The following is a 15,779-nucleotide window of genomic DNA, read 5'->3' as shown; positions in this document are numbered from 1 at the left end:
AAACCAAGAGATACACACAGGGTAAAGGTAAGGGGCTGGAGCAGAATTTATTATGCTTCAGCTGAAGCAAAGAAAGCAGGGGTAGTAATCATGATCTCAGACAAAGCAAAATGAAAAATAGACCTAATTAAAAAGATAAAGAAGGAAACTACACCTGCCTCAAAGGTACCTTAGACAATAAAATGATGTCAATATTAAACATATATGTACAAAATGGTATGACATCTAAATTTTTGAAGAAGTTGAATGAGTTACAGGAGGAAATAGATAATTAAACTAGTACCTGAACTTTCCCCTCAGAACTAGATAAATCTAACCAAAAAAATAAACAAGAAAGAAGCCAAGGGGGTGAATAAAATTCTGGAAAACTGAGACATGATAGACCTCTAGAGAAAAGTCAATGGAAAGGAGAAAGGAATATACCTTTTCTCAGCAGTCCATGGCACCTAAACAAAAATTGACTATGTATAGGACATAAAAATCTCACAATCAATTTGCAAAAAGAAGAAAAAGTAAACACATCTTTTCAGATTATGACGATAAAGAAGGTGGTCTAACTGTACCAGATCTCAAAGTGTATTACAAAGTGATAATTATCAAAACAATGTGGTACTGGCTAAGAAATGGAGTGGTGGATCAGTGGAATAGAAGTAAGTACAAATTATATTATAGTAAATGACATAATAATCTAGTATATGACAAACTAAGATGCAAACTTTTGAAACACAACCTCATTACTTGACAAAAACTGCTGGGAAAACTGGAAAACAGTGTGGCAGAAACTAGGTGTAGACCAACATCTCACACCATATATCAAGATAAGATCAAAAAGGGTACGTGATTTACACATATAAGGTGACACCATAAACAAAATAAGAGAGCATGGAAGTTTATCAGATTTATGGATAAGGGAAGAATGTAGGACCAAAGAAAACATAGAGAGCATTACAAAATGCAAAATAGATGGTTTTGATTACATAAAATTTAAAAGTTTTTGCACAAACAAAACCAGTGCAACCAAAATTTTAAAGAAAACTGAAAACTGGGGGGAAATTTTTTATAAATATCTCAGATAAAGGCCTCATTTCTCAAATATATAGAGAACTGAGTCAAATTTATAAAAATGCAAGTCATTCTGCAGTTGACAACTGGTCAAAAGATATGATCAGGCAATTTTCAGACAAAGAAATCAAAGCTATCTATAGTCATATAAAAAATACTCTAAATCACTATTGATTAGAGAAATGCAAATTAAAACAACTCTGAGAAACCACCTCCCACGTATCAGATTGACTAATGTGACAGAAAATGAAAATTACAGATGCTAGAGGCTATGTAGGAAAATTGAGACACTAATGTACTATTGGTAGAGTTGTGAACTGATCCAACCATTCTGGAAAGCAGTTTGGAACTATGCCCAAATTGCTATAAACTGTACATATCCTTTGATCTAGCAATACCACTGCTAGGTCTATATCCCAAAGACATCCTAAAAATAGGGAAAACGACCTATTTGTAACAAATAGTTCTTTCTGTGGTTGCTAAGAATTAGAAATCAAAGGAATGTCTATCAATTGGGGAATGGCAAAACTAGCTGTGGTATATGTTTGTAATGGAGTATTATTGTGCTATGAGAAATAACAAGGAGGATGGATTCAGCAAAACCTGGCAGAGTTACATGAACAGATAGAAAGTGAACAGAACCATGAAAACGTTGTACATACTAACAGCAATGTTGCTTGACAAAGAATTGTGAATGACTTAGCTATTCTCAGCAATTCAGTGATCCAAAACAATTCCAAAGGACTAATGATGAAACATATTATCAGCTTACAGAGAAAGAACTAATACTAATTGCATACAGATTGAAGCACACTATTTTCACTTTCTTTTCTTTCATTCAAGTCTTCTTGTACAAAATGACTAAAATGGAAATGTTTGCCTAATTACACATGTATACCCTATCTCTATTTGCTTACCATCTTAAGGAAGAAAGAGCAGAGGCGTAGAATTTGAACTCAGAACTTTAAATAAGCATATCAAAGTTGGGGGAGAGGGGAAGGATACAGTTTCTGGCTTCAAATTGACTGGATTAGTAAGTGAAAAACAAAGAGAGAGAGAGAGAAGACTGGAAGTCTTGCATAGATCAGGCAACATCTTAATATGCAAATGCAAACTAAATCACTCATCTTTCTCAAGACAGTCTTGTATTTATGATGATCAGAATTGGTTTCAAAATGGAGCACCTACAATTGCCTCTCTAATAACGGCATGAACAAAACATATTCAAAAGGAATTTAATCTGTTGTCAATAGGCCTATATAAGCTCTCCAAGTTCTTTCTGAAATAGTAATTTTAAGTAGAATAGTTTGATTGACAGGAGCTTATTTTTAGCTTCTGCTTGTTTCAGAAGGAGCTTAATGGCAGCATTAAAAAAAATATGCTTGAAATTTGAAAGCAGGTGGAAAAACTCACACTTCTGATTAAAAAGAGAATTCTTTCTAATCCTGTGCTTTCCACTCTGTCTAAAACTGTCTTCTATATATAGGGAAGAAAAAACACACTCTGTCACTTCTGAAGTGTTAAAAAAAACAAAGACAAATAAATAAATAAATAAATGTGTGTAACTTACCATTAAAGTTTACAGCCCGAATGTAACTAAGAAGCTCTTTACCATCAATTGCGCTCATTCGTGGACAAAGACCAATATAGCCAGGACAGAGATCTTTATGCATATTATGAAGTGCATAAGCCATGGAATATACTGCATCAATTACGAACTGGACTTTTCCTTCTTGCTCATAGGAGGAATCCCGAGCAATTCTTTCTAATCCTGTGAGAGAGAATGAAGGAAAGAAAAGGGAGGAATGAAAAAGAAAATCTGCTCACTTTATTTTTAATCTATGCATTCATATAGTGCAATTAATGCAGATAAAGAGGAAAGAAAGTATGGCTCCAGCTTCCAGTATTTTTAGAACACTTGCCGAGATAGACTAAAATTACCACATTTTATTTCTAAGCACTATGGTACTAGACCTGAGCCACGTTTTTCAACTGTACTTTGAATTATTACTTTGGCAAATTGGGGGAAGAAAATACTTCATTGGAAGGGGACAAAGGTCACAAGGAAGTAATAAAAGATAGAGAAACTATACATCTCTGTGTCATGCTTATTGAATATCAAAAGGTTTTACATTTTGTAATTACATAATATTTTGCTTGTGGCCTGACCTTTTAAATAAAATGTGTTGGATGTGTCATTCTTCTTATCCATATCTGTTCCATTATCATCATTTAATTAGTATGCTCAAAGTATGATTATTTTTCTCAAATCAGTTCTTGTTTTGAGTGTGCCATTTTTGGAGCCTTCTCCCCCAACCCTAAATCTTATAATGGAATATTCCCCTAAGTGAACTCTATTTATCTTCAGAAGAATCAGCCAATTTACTTTCTTCTCACACTCAATTTTCCATCTTAATTTTCCATTAAAGACATGTAGATCTGTCAAAGTTAGTGTCATACAGAATAATTGTATTCATATGAAGGCATATTCAATGCTTAGAATTGACACGGGAGATTGCTTTTGCTTTGGAAATTAGCATTTTATATTTGAAAGAAACATAATTTTAGAGGAGGAGATAATCTAATCTGATCTTCTGACTTTACTGATGGGGAAACACAGAAATAGAGGTAGAAATTTCAAGGTGCCCAATTTAATCATTCAGAAAAAGTGCCACATATTCATGAACACATGGACACATATCAACATATCACTAGCTGATTCTGTTAACTAAAATTAAAAGCTATAACAACATTCCCCTACATATTCACACTCTACAATACAGGAGTTATTTAATTGGGAAGTGCAGAGATGCAACAGAAATTTTTGTACTTTCCCCATTTGGACCATTGTCATAGAATATATCTTCTATTAACTCCAAACAGAAGAAGGATCCTCTCCAAATGGCATCCTTCTCCAGGTGCTCCTAACTCCAGATGTTTCTAATTCCAGATGTTCTAACTACATGGAATCTCAGAAACCTAAAGGATCTCTTCATAAAATCCATATCCAATGACATAAGACAATACAGCAATCCACAAAGGAAAAGCCAAATTTATGAAGAAATTATAGTGCCCAAATAATGGCATGCCATGGAATGGGTAAATCACTTTAACTATCAGCATATACATCTGGGACAGATGTTATGGCAGGGGCCATGAGAAAATAAGAAGTGAAACAAAATTACACATAGAAACTGCAAATTGTTTTCACCTCAACAAAATTCATTTAAGTGGTTACTATGTGCCAATAACTAAGCTTAGTGCTAGGGATTCGAAGGTAACAAATGGAAAAGGAGTTTACATTCTACTGCTACACAACATGTGTACAAATATCTGTAACAGTCTTCCCTTTTTATTTCTTATGCTAACAACCAGGGTTGGGGAGGAGGTCTGAGAATTCTTTATGGTGGAAGTAACACCTAAAGTTGAGATTTCAAAGAAGTTAAGAATTCTGGAAGGTAGAAATGAGGATGAAGCGTATCCCAACTGTGGGGAGTGGCCAGTGCAAATGCCCTGCTTTGGGAGATGGGGTGTCAAGTATTGAATAAAGCAATCTAAGTGATATAGAATTTATAATTCATAAAAGAGAGTTCAGTCTAGAAAGCTAGGTGAGAAACAGGATAATAGAAAGATTCATGGAAGGAATAAATGATCAACAGCATATTAAGAATAAAGACTTGTATACAAATTTCATAAAAGATGGTATCAATGACTTATTTGATTAAGAAAAGTAGTGGACTCACCATTTAGGAGGTGAAAAGTATTTTTTTGCTTCATGCACTATCACTGTCAAATAATTCAACATAAAGAGTCCAGTATATTTACCTCTACACTTAGGCTAAGCCTCAGAAAGCAAAGGGAACAAGTATTTACTAAGTGGTTAGTATGTGTCAAGCATCATTACATGTTGAACAAGTATTCTCTTATTTGATCCTCACAATAAACCTGGGAGGCAGTGATTATCCCCATTTTGCATTGAGGAAACTGAGACAGATAACATTTAAGTGACTTGCCCAAGGTAAACCAGTTAGTGTCTGAGTTCAGATTCATACTCAGGCCTTTCTGACCCTATTCCCAGTGTTCTATAAACTATTCTACCTTCCTAGAGCAACATTCAAAGTTTTTTCCAGTATTTTTGAATTTGAAAGAATTTGAGATCCATTGGCATAGCCTTTGAGGACCCAGGATCACCTCCACACTATGACAAATCATTGTAAGTAGGAATCAATGTGTTGGAGAAATCCTTTATGAATGATTTATTTAAAAAATAAGGCGAGGAGCAGAGCCAAGATGACAAAGAATAGGCTAGGACTTGCCTGAACTCTCCCAAATTCCCATCCAAACAACTTTACATAAAGTCTTAAAATGAATTCTACTAGGGTAAAATAATTTTCTACCTAAGATATCTTAAGTTTACAGGAAAAGTCTCTCACATTGGAGTGAAAGTGGAGTTCAGTTCAGTGTAGGCAGTGCCACAGCAAGAAAGTAGCAGGCTTTAGGGGTAACTGAATCCATAGTAGTGGTTTCCAGGGTTCTCAGCTTGCAGATGATCATACCATATTGAAAGAACTGAAAACGTATAGACCCTCAGAACTAGCTCTGAAAACAGCTGCACAAAACCCCTGAAACTTGGGACAGTACCACCTCGACTCCCCTAGAAACAAAGCCCAACTTTAACATAAAGTTAAGTCAAGAAACAGGCTAGGAAAATGAGCAAACAAATAAAAACCTGAATGTACGAAATTACTATGCTTACAGGAAAGATCAAAATACGAACTCAGAAAAAGACAACAAAATGTTCTATAGCCAAAGCCTCAAAGAAAAATGTGAATTGATCTCAGGCTCAAAAAGAATTTCCTGAAAGAGCTCAAAAAGGATTTTAAAAGTCAAATGAGAGAGATAGAGAAAAAAATGGCAAAATCAATGAGCCAACAGCTTAATAAATGAGACAGAAAAAATACTGAAGCAAATATCACTTTAAAAATAGAATGTCAAATGGTAAAATAAGCAGGAAAATCCAATAAAGAGAAAATTTAAAAAGTAGAATTGGCCAAATGGAAAAGGAGATCTGAAAGTTGACTGAAGAAAATAATTCCTTAAAAATCAGAATTGGGCAAGTGGAAGCTAATGACTTCCTGAGACATCAAAGACCAATAAAACAAGATCCAAAGAATTTTTAAAAATAAATTATGAAATGTTCCATTGGAAAAACAACTGCTCTTCAAAAGAGACTGAGTAGAGATAATTCAAGAATTATTGGACTCCCTAAAAGCCATGATTTAAAAAAAAAACCTAGACATCATCTTTCAAGAAATTATTAAGGAAAACTACCCTCATATTCTAAAGTCATGGGCAAAATAGAAATTGAAAGAATCCACTGATGACTGCCTTTTTAAAAGAGATCCCCAAAGGAAAGCTCCCAGGAATATTGCTGCCAAATTCTAGAACTCCCAAGTCAAGAAGAAAATATTGCAAGAATCCAGAAAGAAACAATTAAAATATTGTGGAGTTTCAGTCAAGACAACATAAGATATGGAAGTTTCTATGTAAAAGGATCAGAGGGCATGGAACATGATATTCTGAAGGGCAAAGGGGTTAGGAAAAAAACTAAGCATTACCTATCCAAGAAAACTTAGTATAATCCTGCCAGGAAAAAATGAGTATTCAATCAAATAGAAGACTTTGAAGCATTCCTGATGAAAAGAACAGAGCTAAATAGAAAATTTGACTTTCAAATAAAAGACTCAGGAGAAGAAAAAAAAAAGCAAGTTTCCTGAGAAAGGCCTCATTTCTCAAATACATGAAAAACTGAGTCAAATATATAAAAATATAAAAATAAGTTATTTTACAGTTGATAAATGATCAAAGGATATGAACAGGCAGTTTTCAGATGAAAGAATCAAAGTACCTAGAGTAATGTGAAAAAAAAATGCTCTAAATCACTATTGTTTAAAGAATTCAGATATCTGTAAGGTATCACTCCACATCTAACAGAAAGGCAAATGTGACAGAAAATGGAAATGGGAACATTAGAGGGTATGTGGGAAAATTGAGACAGTAATACACTGTTGGTAGAGTTGATAACTGATTCAACCATTCTGGTAAACAATTTGGAACTATGACCAAAGGGCTATAAAATTGTCCATGTCTTTTGATCCAACAATACCACTACCAGACCTGTACCCCAAATAGATTTTTTAAAAAAGGAAAAGTATCTATACGTACAAATATGTTTACAGCAGTTCTTTTTGTGATGGCAAAGAATTAGAAAATGAGGAGAGGCCCATCAGTTAGGAAATGGTTAAACAAGTTGCAATATGTGATTGCAATAGTTTACTATACTTCTATAAGAAATGATGAATAGGATGCTCTCAAAAAACCTGGAAAGATTTGTACTAACCAATACAAAGTGAAATAAGCAAAATCAGGAAAACACCATATACAGTTATAGGAATACTATACCATGATAGATTTTAAATGACTTATTTTTAACGCTATGATTATCTAAGACAATTCTGAAATAGTTATGATGAAAAATGCTGTCCATATCAAGCAAAAAAACTGATGAAGTCTGAATGAAGAATGAAACATACTTTTTTTTACTTTATTTTCTTTTTCCTTTCTTTATTTGGTCTGTATTTTCTTTCACAGCATGACTAATACGGAATGATATTTTGCATGACTGTCCATGTATAACCTATATACAATTGCTTACCTTCTCAATGAAGGAAAAGAGAGAAGAGGGAGGGAGAAAATTTGGAACTAACTTTTTTTAAAAAGAATTCTAGGGGGGCGGAGCCAAGATGGCGGAGTAGAAAGACGCACATACACACTGCTCCGAACCCACAACCCACAGAACTGTTAGAGGGGATCAACTCACGGTGAATTCTGCACCCAGAGGCCATGGAATATTGGAGCGAGGGAGATTTCTGTTCCGGAGAGACCTGCAAACCTCTCATGGGGGGTCCTTCGCGCTGCGGAGTGGGCGCCGGGACTGGGAGCTGAGTGCAGCCCTGCAGCGGCCGTGACACCGTGAGAAAAAGATCCGAGCGGGCTTCAGGGACGGGATCTCCAGCGGCAGCACAAGCCCCCCCCACCCACAGGTGACGAGGGTCGGTGAGAGAGTCTCTTTGGCGGGTCGAGAGGGGAGTGGGGTGCCCCCATGGCTCAGGCCTCCCCGGGAGATAGAAGCTGAGAGGCGGCTGCAGACAAGGGCTCCCCAAGCGGGCGGGAGCCTGGATCCATTGTGGAAGGTCTGTGCATAAACCCCCTGAGGGAACTGTGCCTGAGAGGCGGCCCTGCCCCGACCTGACCATCTGAACTTAATTCTCACACTGAATAGCAGCCCTGACCCCGCCAAAAGCCCTAAGGCGGGAAGCAGCATTTGAATCTCAGATCCCAAATGCTGGCTGGGAGGACCAGGAGGCGAGGTGGGTGTGAGGAGAATATTCAGACGTCAAGTCACTGGCTGGGGAGAATGCCCAGAAAAGGGAAAAGAAATAAGACTATTGAAGGGTACTTTCTCGGAGAACAGACACTTCCTCCCTTCCTTTCTGATGAGGAAGAACAATGCTTACCATCAGGCAAAGACACAGAAATCAAGGATTCTGTGCCCCAGCCCACCCAATGGGCTCAGGCCATGGAAGAGCTCAAAAAGAATTTTGAAAATCAAGTTAGAGAGGTGGAGGAAAAACTGGGAAGAGAAATAAGAGGGATGAAAGAGAAGCATGAAAAGCAAATCAGCCCCCTGCTAAAGGAGAACCAAAAAAATGTTGAAGAAATTAACACCTTGAAAACTAGCCTAACTCAATTGGCAAAAGAGGTTCAAAAGGCCAATGAGGAGAAGAATGCTTTCAAAAGCAGAATTAGCCAAATGGAAAAGGAGATTCAAAAGCTCACTGAAGAAAATAGATCTTTCAAAACTGGAATGGTACAGATGGATGCTAAGGACTTTATGAGAAAGACAGATATCACAGAACATAGCGAGAAGATTCGAAAAATGGAAGATAATGTGAAATATCTTATTGGAAAAACAATTGACCTGGAAAATAGAATCAGGAGAGACAATGTAAAAATTCTGGGACTACCTGAAAACCATGATCAAAAGAAGAGCCTAGACATCATCTTCCATGAAATTATCAAGGAAAACTGCCCTGAGATTCTAGAACCAGAGGGCAAAATAAATATTCAAGGAATCCGCAGAACACCGCATGAAAGAGATCCAAAAAGAGAAACTCCTAGGAACATTGTGGCCAAATTCCAGAGTTCCCAGGTCAAGGAGAAAATATTGCAAGCAGCTAGAAAGAAACAATTCAAGTATTGTGGAAATACAATCAGGATAACACAAGATCTAGCAGCCTCTACATTAAGGGATCGAAGGGCATGGAATAGGATATTCCAGAAGTCAAAGGAACTAGGACTAAAACCAAGAATCACCTACCCAGCTAAACTGAGTATAATACTTCAGGAGAAAAAATGGTCTTTCAATGAAATAGAGGATTTTCAAGCATTCTTGATGAAAAGACCAGAGCTGAAAAGAAAATTTGACTTTCTAACACAGGGACTTACTAAAGTTGAACTGTTTACATTCCTACATGGAAAGACAATATTTGTAACTCTTGAAACATTTCAGTATCTGGGTACTGGGTGGGAGTACATACACACACATGCACACACGCACACATACATAGAGACAGAGTGCACAGAGTGAGTTGAAGAGGATGGGATCATATCTTAAAAAAAAAAATGAAATCAAGCAGTGAGAGAGAAATATTGGGAGGAGAAAGGGAGAAGTTGAATGGGGCAAATTATCTCTCATAAAAGAGGCAAGCAAAAGACTTATTAGTGGAGGGATAAAGAGGGGAGGCAAGAGAAAAACATGAGGTCTACTCTCATCACATTCCACGAAAGAAAATAAAATGCACACTCATTTTGATAGAAAAACCTATCTCATAATACAGGAGACTGGGGGACAGGGGCACAAGCAGGGTGGGGGGGAGGATGGAGGGGAGGGCATGGGGAGGAGAATGCAATCCGAGGTCGACACTCATGGGGAGGGAAAGGATCATAAGAGAATAGAAGTAATGGGGGACAGGATAGGATGGAGAGAAATATAGTTAGTCCTATACAACACAACTAGTATGGAAATCATTTGCAAAACTACACAGATTTGGCCTATATTGAATTGCTTGTCTTCCAAGGGGAAGGGGTGGAGAGGGAGGGAGCTAAAGAAGTTGGAACTCAAAGTGTTAGGATCAAATGTAATGTTCTTACCACTGGGAAATAAGAAATACAGGTTAAGGGGTTAAGAAAGCTATCTGGCCCTACAGGACAAAAGAGAAGACGGAGACAAGGGCAGGGAGGGAGGATAGAGGAGAGAGCAGATTGGTCACAGGGGCAACTAGAATGCTTGGGTTTGGGGGGGGAGGGGATAATAGGGGAGAAAATTTGTAACCCAAAATTTTGTGAAAATAAATGTTAAAAGTTAAATTAAAAAAAAAGAATTCTAAAAATTGTTTTCCCATGTAATTGGGGGGAAAACAACATATTAAAATAAAAGATAAGGACCAGAAGTGAAAGAATGAGACCTGGAATGGCACACAATCTTTACCACTGGAGAGAGTCTATACAGATAAGATATAGATTCATTAAGAGTATTTAATGTCGATAGTATAGAATATACTTTTATTGGAATTATGCCCTCATGTTCAATCCAGTCTGCTCTACTACATCTGCAGTTCTGGATGACAATCTTGGATATCCTGAATGATAAATATAAAGGGAAAATGAAAAGGCAACAGCATAAATGTAGGGATGCAGAGTGGGACTGTGGAAAAGGCAATGGGTTTAGAGTCAGAGAAGTAATTTCAAATTCTCATCCTGCTTCTTAATGCTTATGTGACTTCTAAGAACTCAATTAACCTCTTTGGACTTGGGTGCTTATCTGTAAAAGGAGGACATTAGCTTATATGGCTTCCAATGTTCCTTCTAGATCTAAATTTTTCATCCTATTGTCCTATTATTTAATTATTCTGATTTTTTATTCAGTGAAGTTTAGCAATTCATATACAGTATGGATAATAACTTTGAGTAAAACCAATTTTCTGCTCATTTGGAATAAATAGGTATTTGGTATATTTTCTTCTTTTATCAATGGTATCACTCCCATTATAAAAAAGTAATTATGGAATCTAAAACTGAGATAAGATTGCTCGAGTTTTTAATTGTTAGAAAAATCTTAATAGGAATTTATATTCAATGAATTTCTTAGAGCACTGGTCTTGAAGTAAGGAAGACCTGAATTCAAATCAGGCCTGACACTTAACTATCTGTGTGACCCTGGGCAAGTCATTTAACCCTGTTTGCCTTAGTTCCTCATCTCGAAAATTATCTGGAGAAGGAAATGGCAAACCACTTTGGTGTCTTTGCCAAAAAAAAAAACCCATGAGATTACAAAGTATTGGACACAACTGAAACACAACTGAACAATAACAAGTAGCACCTACCTCCCAGGCTTGTTATGAGGATCAGATGAGATAAAAAATGTAAAGTGCTTAGCACAGTGCTGGGCACATAGTTAAACAATATGTAAATTCTTGGCCTGCCAAATTTAAGAAGCTATACTTTTTGGCCTCTCTAAAGTTATGGAGATTCAGACCTCAGGGATATCTAATTTATAACCAATATAACATACCATACATGTTTACAAAGCAACCTTATGGTTTTTAACAGGCAAACAAATAGAGTTTTTTCTTTACTAGTTACAGACTAGAGAATTTGACTATTAATCATGTCAATGTCATATAGAGTTTTTTGTTTGGTTTCTAAATAAAAATCAATGGATACTCAATCACTTTTCCAGTAATCTTTGCAAGGCTACTGTAACAAGTATAAGGCCTCAAATTCCAGTTTCATTTCTCGACCAAGAAATCATAAAAGTATTTCTGAGATGTTTTGCGATGCACTCCCTTGTTTCCTATAACACTTCAACTTCATGGTATCACAAAGTTTTACAGCAGCCAGAATGTGTGCCTCACTTCCTATCTCTGACTTTCCCATTCATCTCAACGAGGAGTTTAAGAAGCTGACGGTGACTCATCAACTTAATTGGCTATAAAATTTCATTATGTTATAGTTTCCAAAGTTAATGTTAATGTATAGCTGTAAAGTGTTCAGTAGCATTAAAGACTCTATGTCAGCCACCCACAAAAATGTCACACCTTTACTAATATTATTTAAAACGTCACTGACTGTAAAATTGTAATAGATTTGAGTGTATGGCTTGAAATTCACAATATATTGGAAAGTACTTACATGGAAGGAGAGGAAACCAGCCTCATAAATTAGACAGATTGCTTTATGTTTTCATTAATGGTTTCTAAAGTTTTTGATTGTATCTCATCTTCATGAACGTTGGAGTAAATCATAGGATTTAGAACTAGAAGGGATGTCAAGAGATGGACTAATCCAATCCCTCTAGGTCACATATGAGGAAACTGAAGCCTTAGAGAGATTAAATGCTTGTCCAAGGTCAAGGAAGCAATGGGGCCAGAATTCAAACTCACGTTCTCTATCTCCAAGTTCAGGGCAGTCTCCACTCTACTATATGGCCCTACTTATTGGCCGGTGTAATACAGTTCAGGCTGCAGGTAAGAAACTTGATCCATGGCAGAGCTCCATTAATCCCTTCTTAACAAAGCAAAAAGGTACAGTGGATAGAGCGATGGGCTTAGAATCAGGAAGACTCATCTTTCTGAGTTCAAATCCCATTTCAGACATTTCCTATCTGTATGATCCTAGGCAAGTCACTTAACCCTGTTTGTCTCAGTTTCTTCATCTGTAAAATGAGCTTAAGAAGGAAATGGCAAACCACACCAGCATCTTGGCCAAGAAAACTCCAAATGGGGTATCAAAGAGTTGGACATGACTGAAACCACTAAACAAAAACAAAAACAAAGCTTTCAATTAGACTTTCAAAAGCTGAGCTTGGCATGACTTTCAATGCAAAAGACGTCCAAGGACCATTAGCTGCTGTCGTTGGCAGCCTGAGCATTTTCACTTTCTAAGAATTTCTCAAGAAGCTGTTTGGCTTCCTAGCACAATGAGCATATTGTCTTTGGAGGATTAACGGTAGAACATGGACAATGACATACCAGACTAGAATGCTTGAGGAAGTAAAATGGAAGGTCCAGATTTGATTTTATCAGTGTTGGCAGCTCTCCATGTATGTATAGATATAAATACAGATATGGATATTTTATCTTCTACTTTTACAAAGCTCTTTCCTCCTGAAAGTACTTTAATTCTAATGTTACAAATACTGTAAATGAGTAAGTTACAAGCCCATTTGATTCAAAGACATATCAAGTACATATCAACTATTGTAAGTGAGGAAATTCACTTGGAACTATTCTGGAAAGGCTGGAAAAGTAGAGGAGCAACAGAAAGCCAGGTTTAAAAAACTTCACAGTCATATAGAGTACTTTATTGGCAAAATTTTCTGCTATTTTTCAACTACTTTGATATGTTTTGCGAATTGATCAACAACAGATATACATGTGTTAGACTATCTTGTATGTTTCCCAACACAATACTATCACCATAGCATGCATCATGTCAATCATTTTTTAAGAGTTTACTGTGTACAAAGCACAATAGGGGAATAAAGGGAGATAACATGCAAGTAACTCTATATAAAAAAAGATATACATAGAATAAATAAGAGATAAACTGAAAGGGAAGGTCTTAATAATAAGGGAGATTAGGAAAGGATTCTTATAAAAGGTAAGAGTTGAGGTAAGATTTAAATGAATTCAGGAAATTGAGGAAGGAGGTAATTCTAGGCACAGGGAAAAGCCAATGAAGACGCATGCCACCACAAGATGGAGTGTCTTGTGAGGAGATTAAAGAGGCTAGTGTCACTGGATCATGGAATATATGGAGGGGAGTAAGTTATAAGAAGACTGGAAAGGTAGGAAGAGATCTGGGTGTAAAGGGCTTTAAAATCCAAACAGAGGATTTCATTTTTTTTTAATTTAGAAATAAGAAAAAAACACTGGAGTTTGTTGAATAGGGGAATAACTTGTTCTGACCTATTCTTGAAGAAGATCGCTTTGATAGCAAAATGTGGGATGGACAGGGGTGAGGAGAGACTTGAGTTCTGGGAGCCAGCCAGCAAACACCTGCAATACTGCAGCTATAAAATGATGGGGGCCTTCCTGCAACAGGGTAACAGTATTGGTAGAGGAGAGAAAAAAGGTGTCTATGGGAGATGTTTTGAAGATAGAATCAAGAGGATTTAACAAGAGATTGGATTTGGGTTGAGAGGAGTGAGAGTGAGGAGGTCAGGAGAGAAGCTAGAGCTTGATAAATGGATAAGGAATCATCTGTATAGTGATGATAAATAAATATGCATGAGAATCAATGAGATCGCCAAGTGAAAAAATGTAGAGGGAGCAGAGAAGATGGGGGGACCCCTATAGTTACATAGAGAAAAGAGTATTCAAAAAGAAGGTAGTAGATTACAGTGTGAAATGCTGCAGAGAGATCAGGAAGGTTGAGGACTGAGAAAAATCCATAAGATGTGAGAACTAAGAGTGTTAGGAACTTTGACTCCAACAGTTTCAGTTGAATGAAGAGGTCAAGTCAGACTGTAGAGAGTTAAGAAAAGAGATAATTGCTTACCATAGTGAGCATTTTTGTCTTTCTCTATCAATAAACCAATAAAAACCCTGATCTACATTTTCAAGTAATTCAGTTTGTTGTAAGTGCAGTTGAATAGGGCAAAAGTGGGTCATCTTTTTACTAATTTTTGGTGTGTTACTCATTCAATAAATACAAATCATTAAAAGAAGGTATATAAAAGCCTATATTTTCCTATTCATTAAAAGACATTTGTTATTTTATCACCTAGGAATATGGCTTTGGCCATATGAACAAAAATTTACTCTAACTGACATTAGAAAAGGACAATAATGGGGCACTGAGGAATGGAGAATAAGGCAAGAAACAACAAGAAATGTCAACTCTGGTAACCTACATATTGCCTACACAGCTAATCAGTTCACTCAGTGAATTGATTAGTCATTTGATATTGTTTATTTTAGGAAGGAAAATTAGCTGATTACAGTTTCTGGATTTCAACTATTTACTTTGGTACAGCATAAATCTAGTCATTACTGAATAAAATGATGCTACATAAGAGATCCTATAAAATGAAGTCACAATTTAAAGTCAATTCTAAAGCAAAATATTAAGTTATTCAACAAATATCGATTTATCTTCCACCTCCATGCTTTTGAACAGGCTATCCTGCATATGGAGAATACATTCCCTCCGAGAATGAAAGACTTTTCAGAATCTTTAGCTTCCTTCAATTGTCAAGTCCAATGCTATACAAAGTCTTTCCTGATCACCCCTATTGTTGTCATTCTCTCCCACTTCAAATTTTCTTGAACTTATCTGCATAAATATTGTTTCACCTCCCCACTCCCAAAGTAAAATGTTATATTCTTGGGGACAGCAACCAATTCTGGGTTATCTTTGTATCCATTACACCTGGCACAGTGATTTGTCTGTAATAGGAAATGCACAAGCTTTTTCAATTGAATTAAATTTCTAAGAACCCTTTCTTTTAAATTAAATTAAAGACATACTCTAAAATTTCCTAAAAGATCTATCACTTTGTTTAAGATATACTTTTAAAGTGGAATTTCTCA

At 36.3% G+C, this 15,779-nt stretch overlaps 1 protein-coding gene across 1 annotated transcript in view; it reads right to left on the bottom strand.

Moving 5' to 3' along the window:
* The window catches only part of LOC140531889 (metabotropic glutamate receptor 8), a 387,742-nt gene extending 384,468 nt beyond the window's left edge, over nt 1-3,274 (bottom strand). The window contains exons 1-2 of the mRNA XM_072650546.1: nt 3,232-3,274; nt 2,633-2,833 (exon numbers count right to left, since the gene is read on the bottom strand). Of these exons, the coding sequence (XP_072506647.1) occupies nt 2,633-2,833; nt 3,232-3,274 (244 nt within the window). The remainder of the gene's footprint in view (nt 1-2,632; nt 2,834-3,231) is intronic.
* Nucleotides 3,275-15,779: the final 12,505 nt, after the last annotated feature.

Source organism: Notamacropus eugenii, chromosome 3 (genome assembly GCF_028372415.1).
Source record: "Notamacropus eugenii isolate mMacEug1 chromosome 3, mMacEug1.pri_v2, whole genome shotgun sequence".
In the NCBI taxonomy this organism is placed as follows: Eukaryota; Metazoa; Chordata; class Mammalia; order Diprotodontia; family Macropodidae; genus Notamacropus; species Notamacropus eugenii.
Note: the sequence above shows the minus strand (reverse complement) of the source record. Positions and strands in the feature narration are given on the sequence as shown.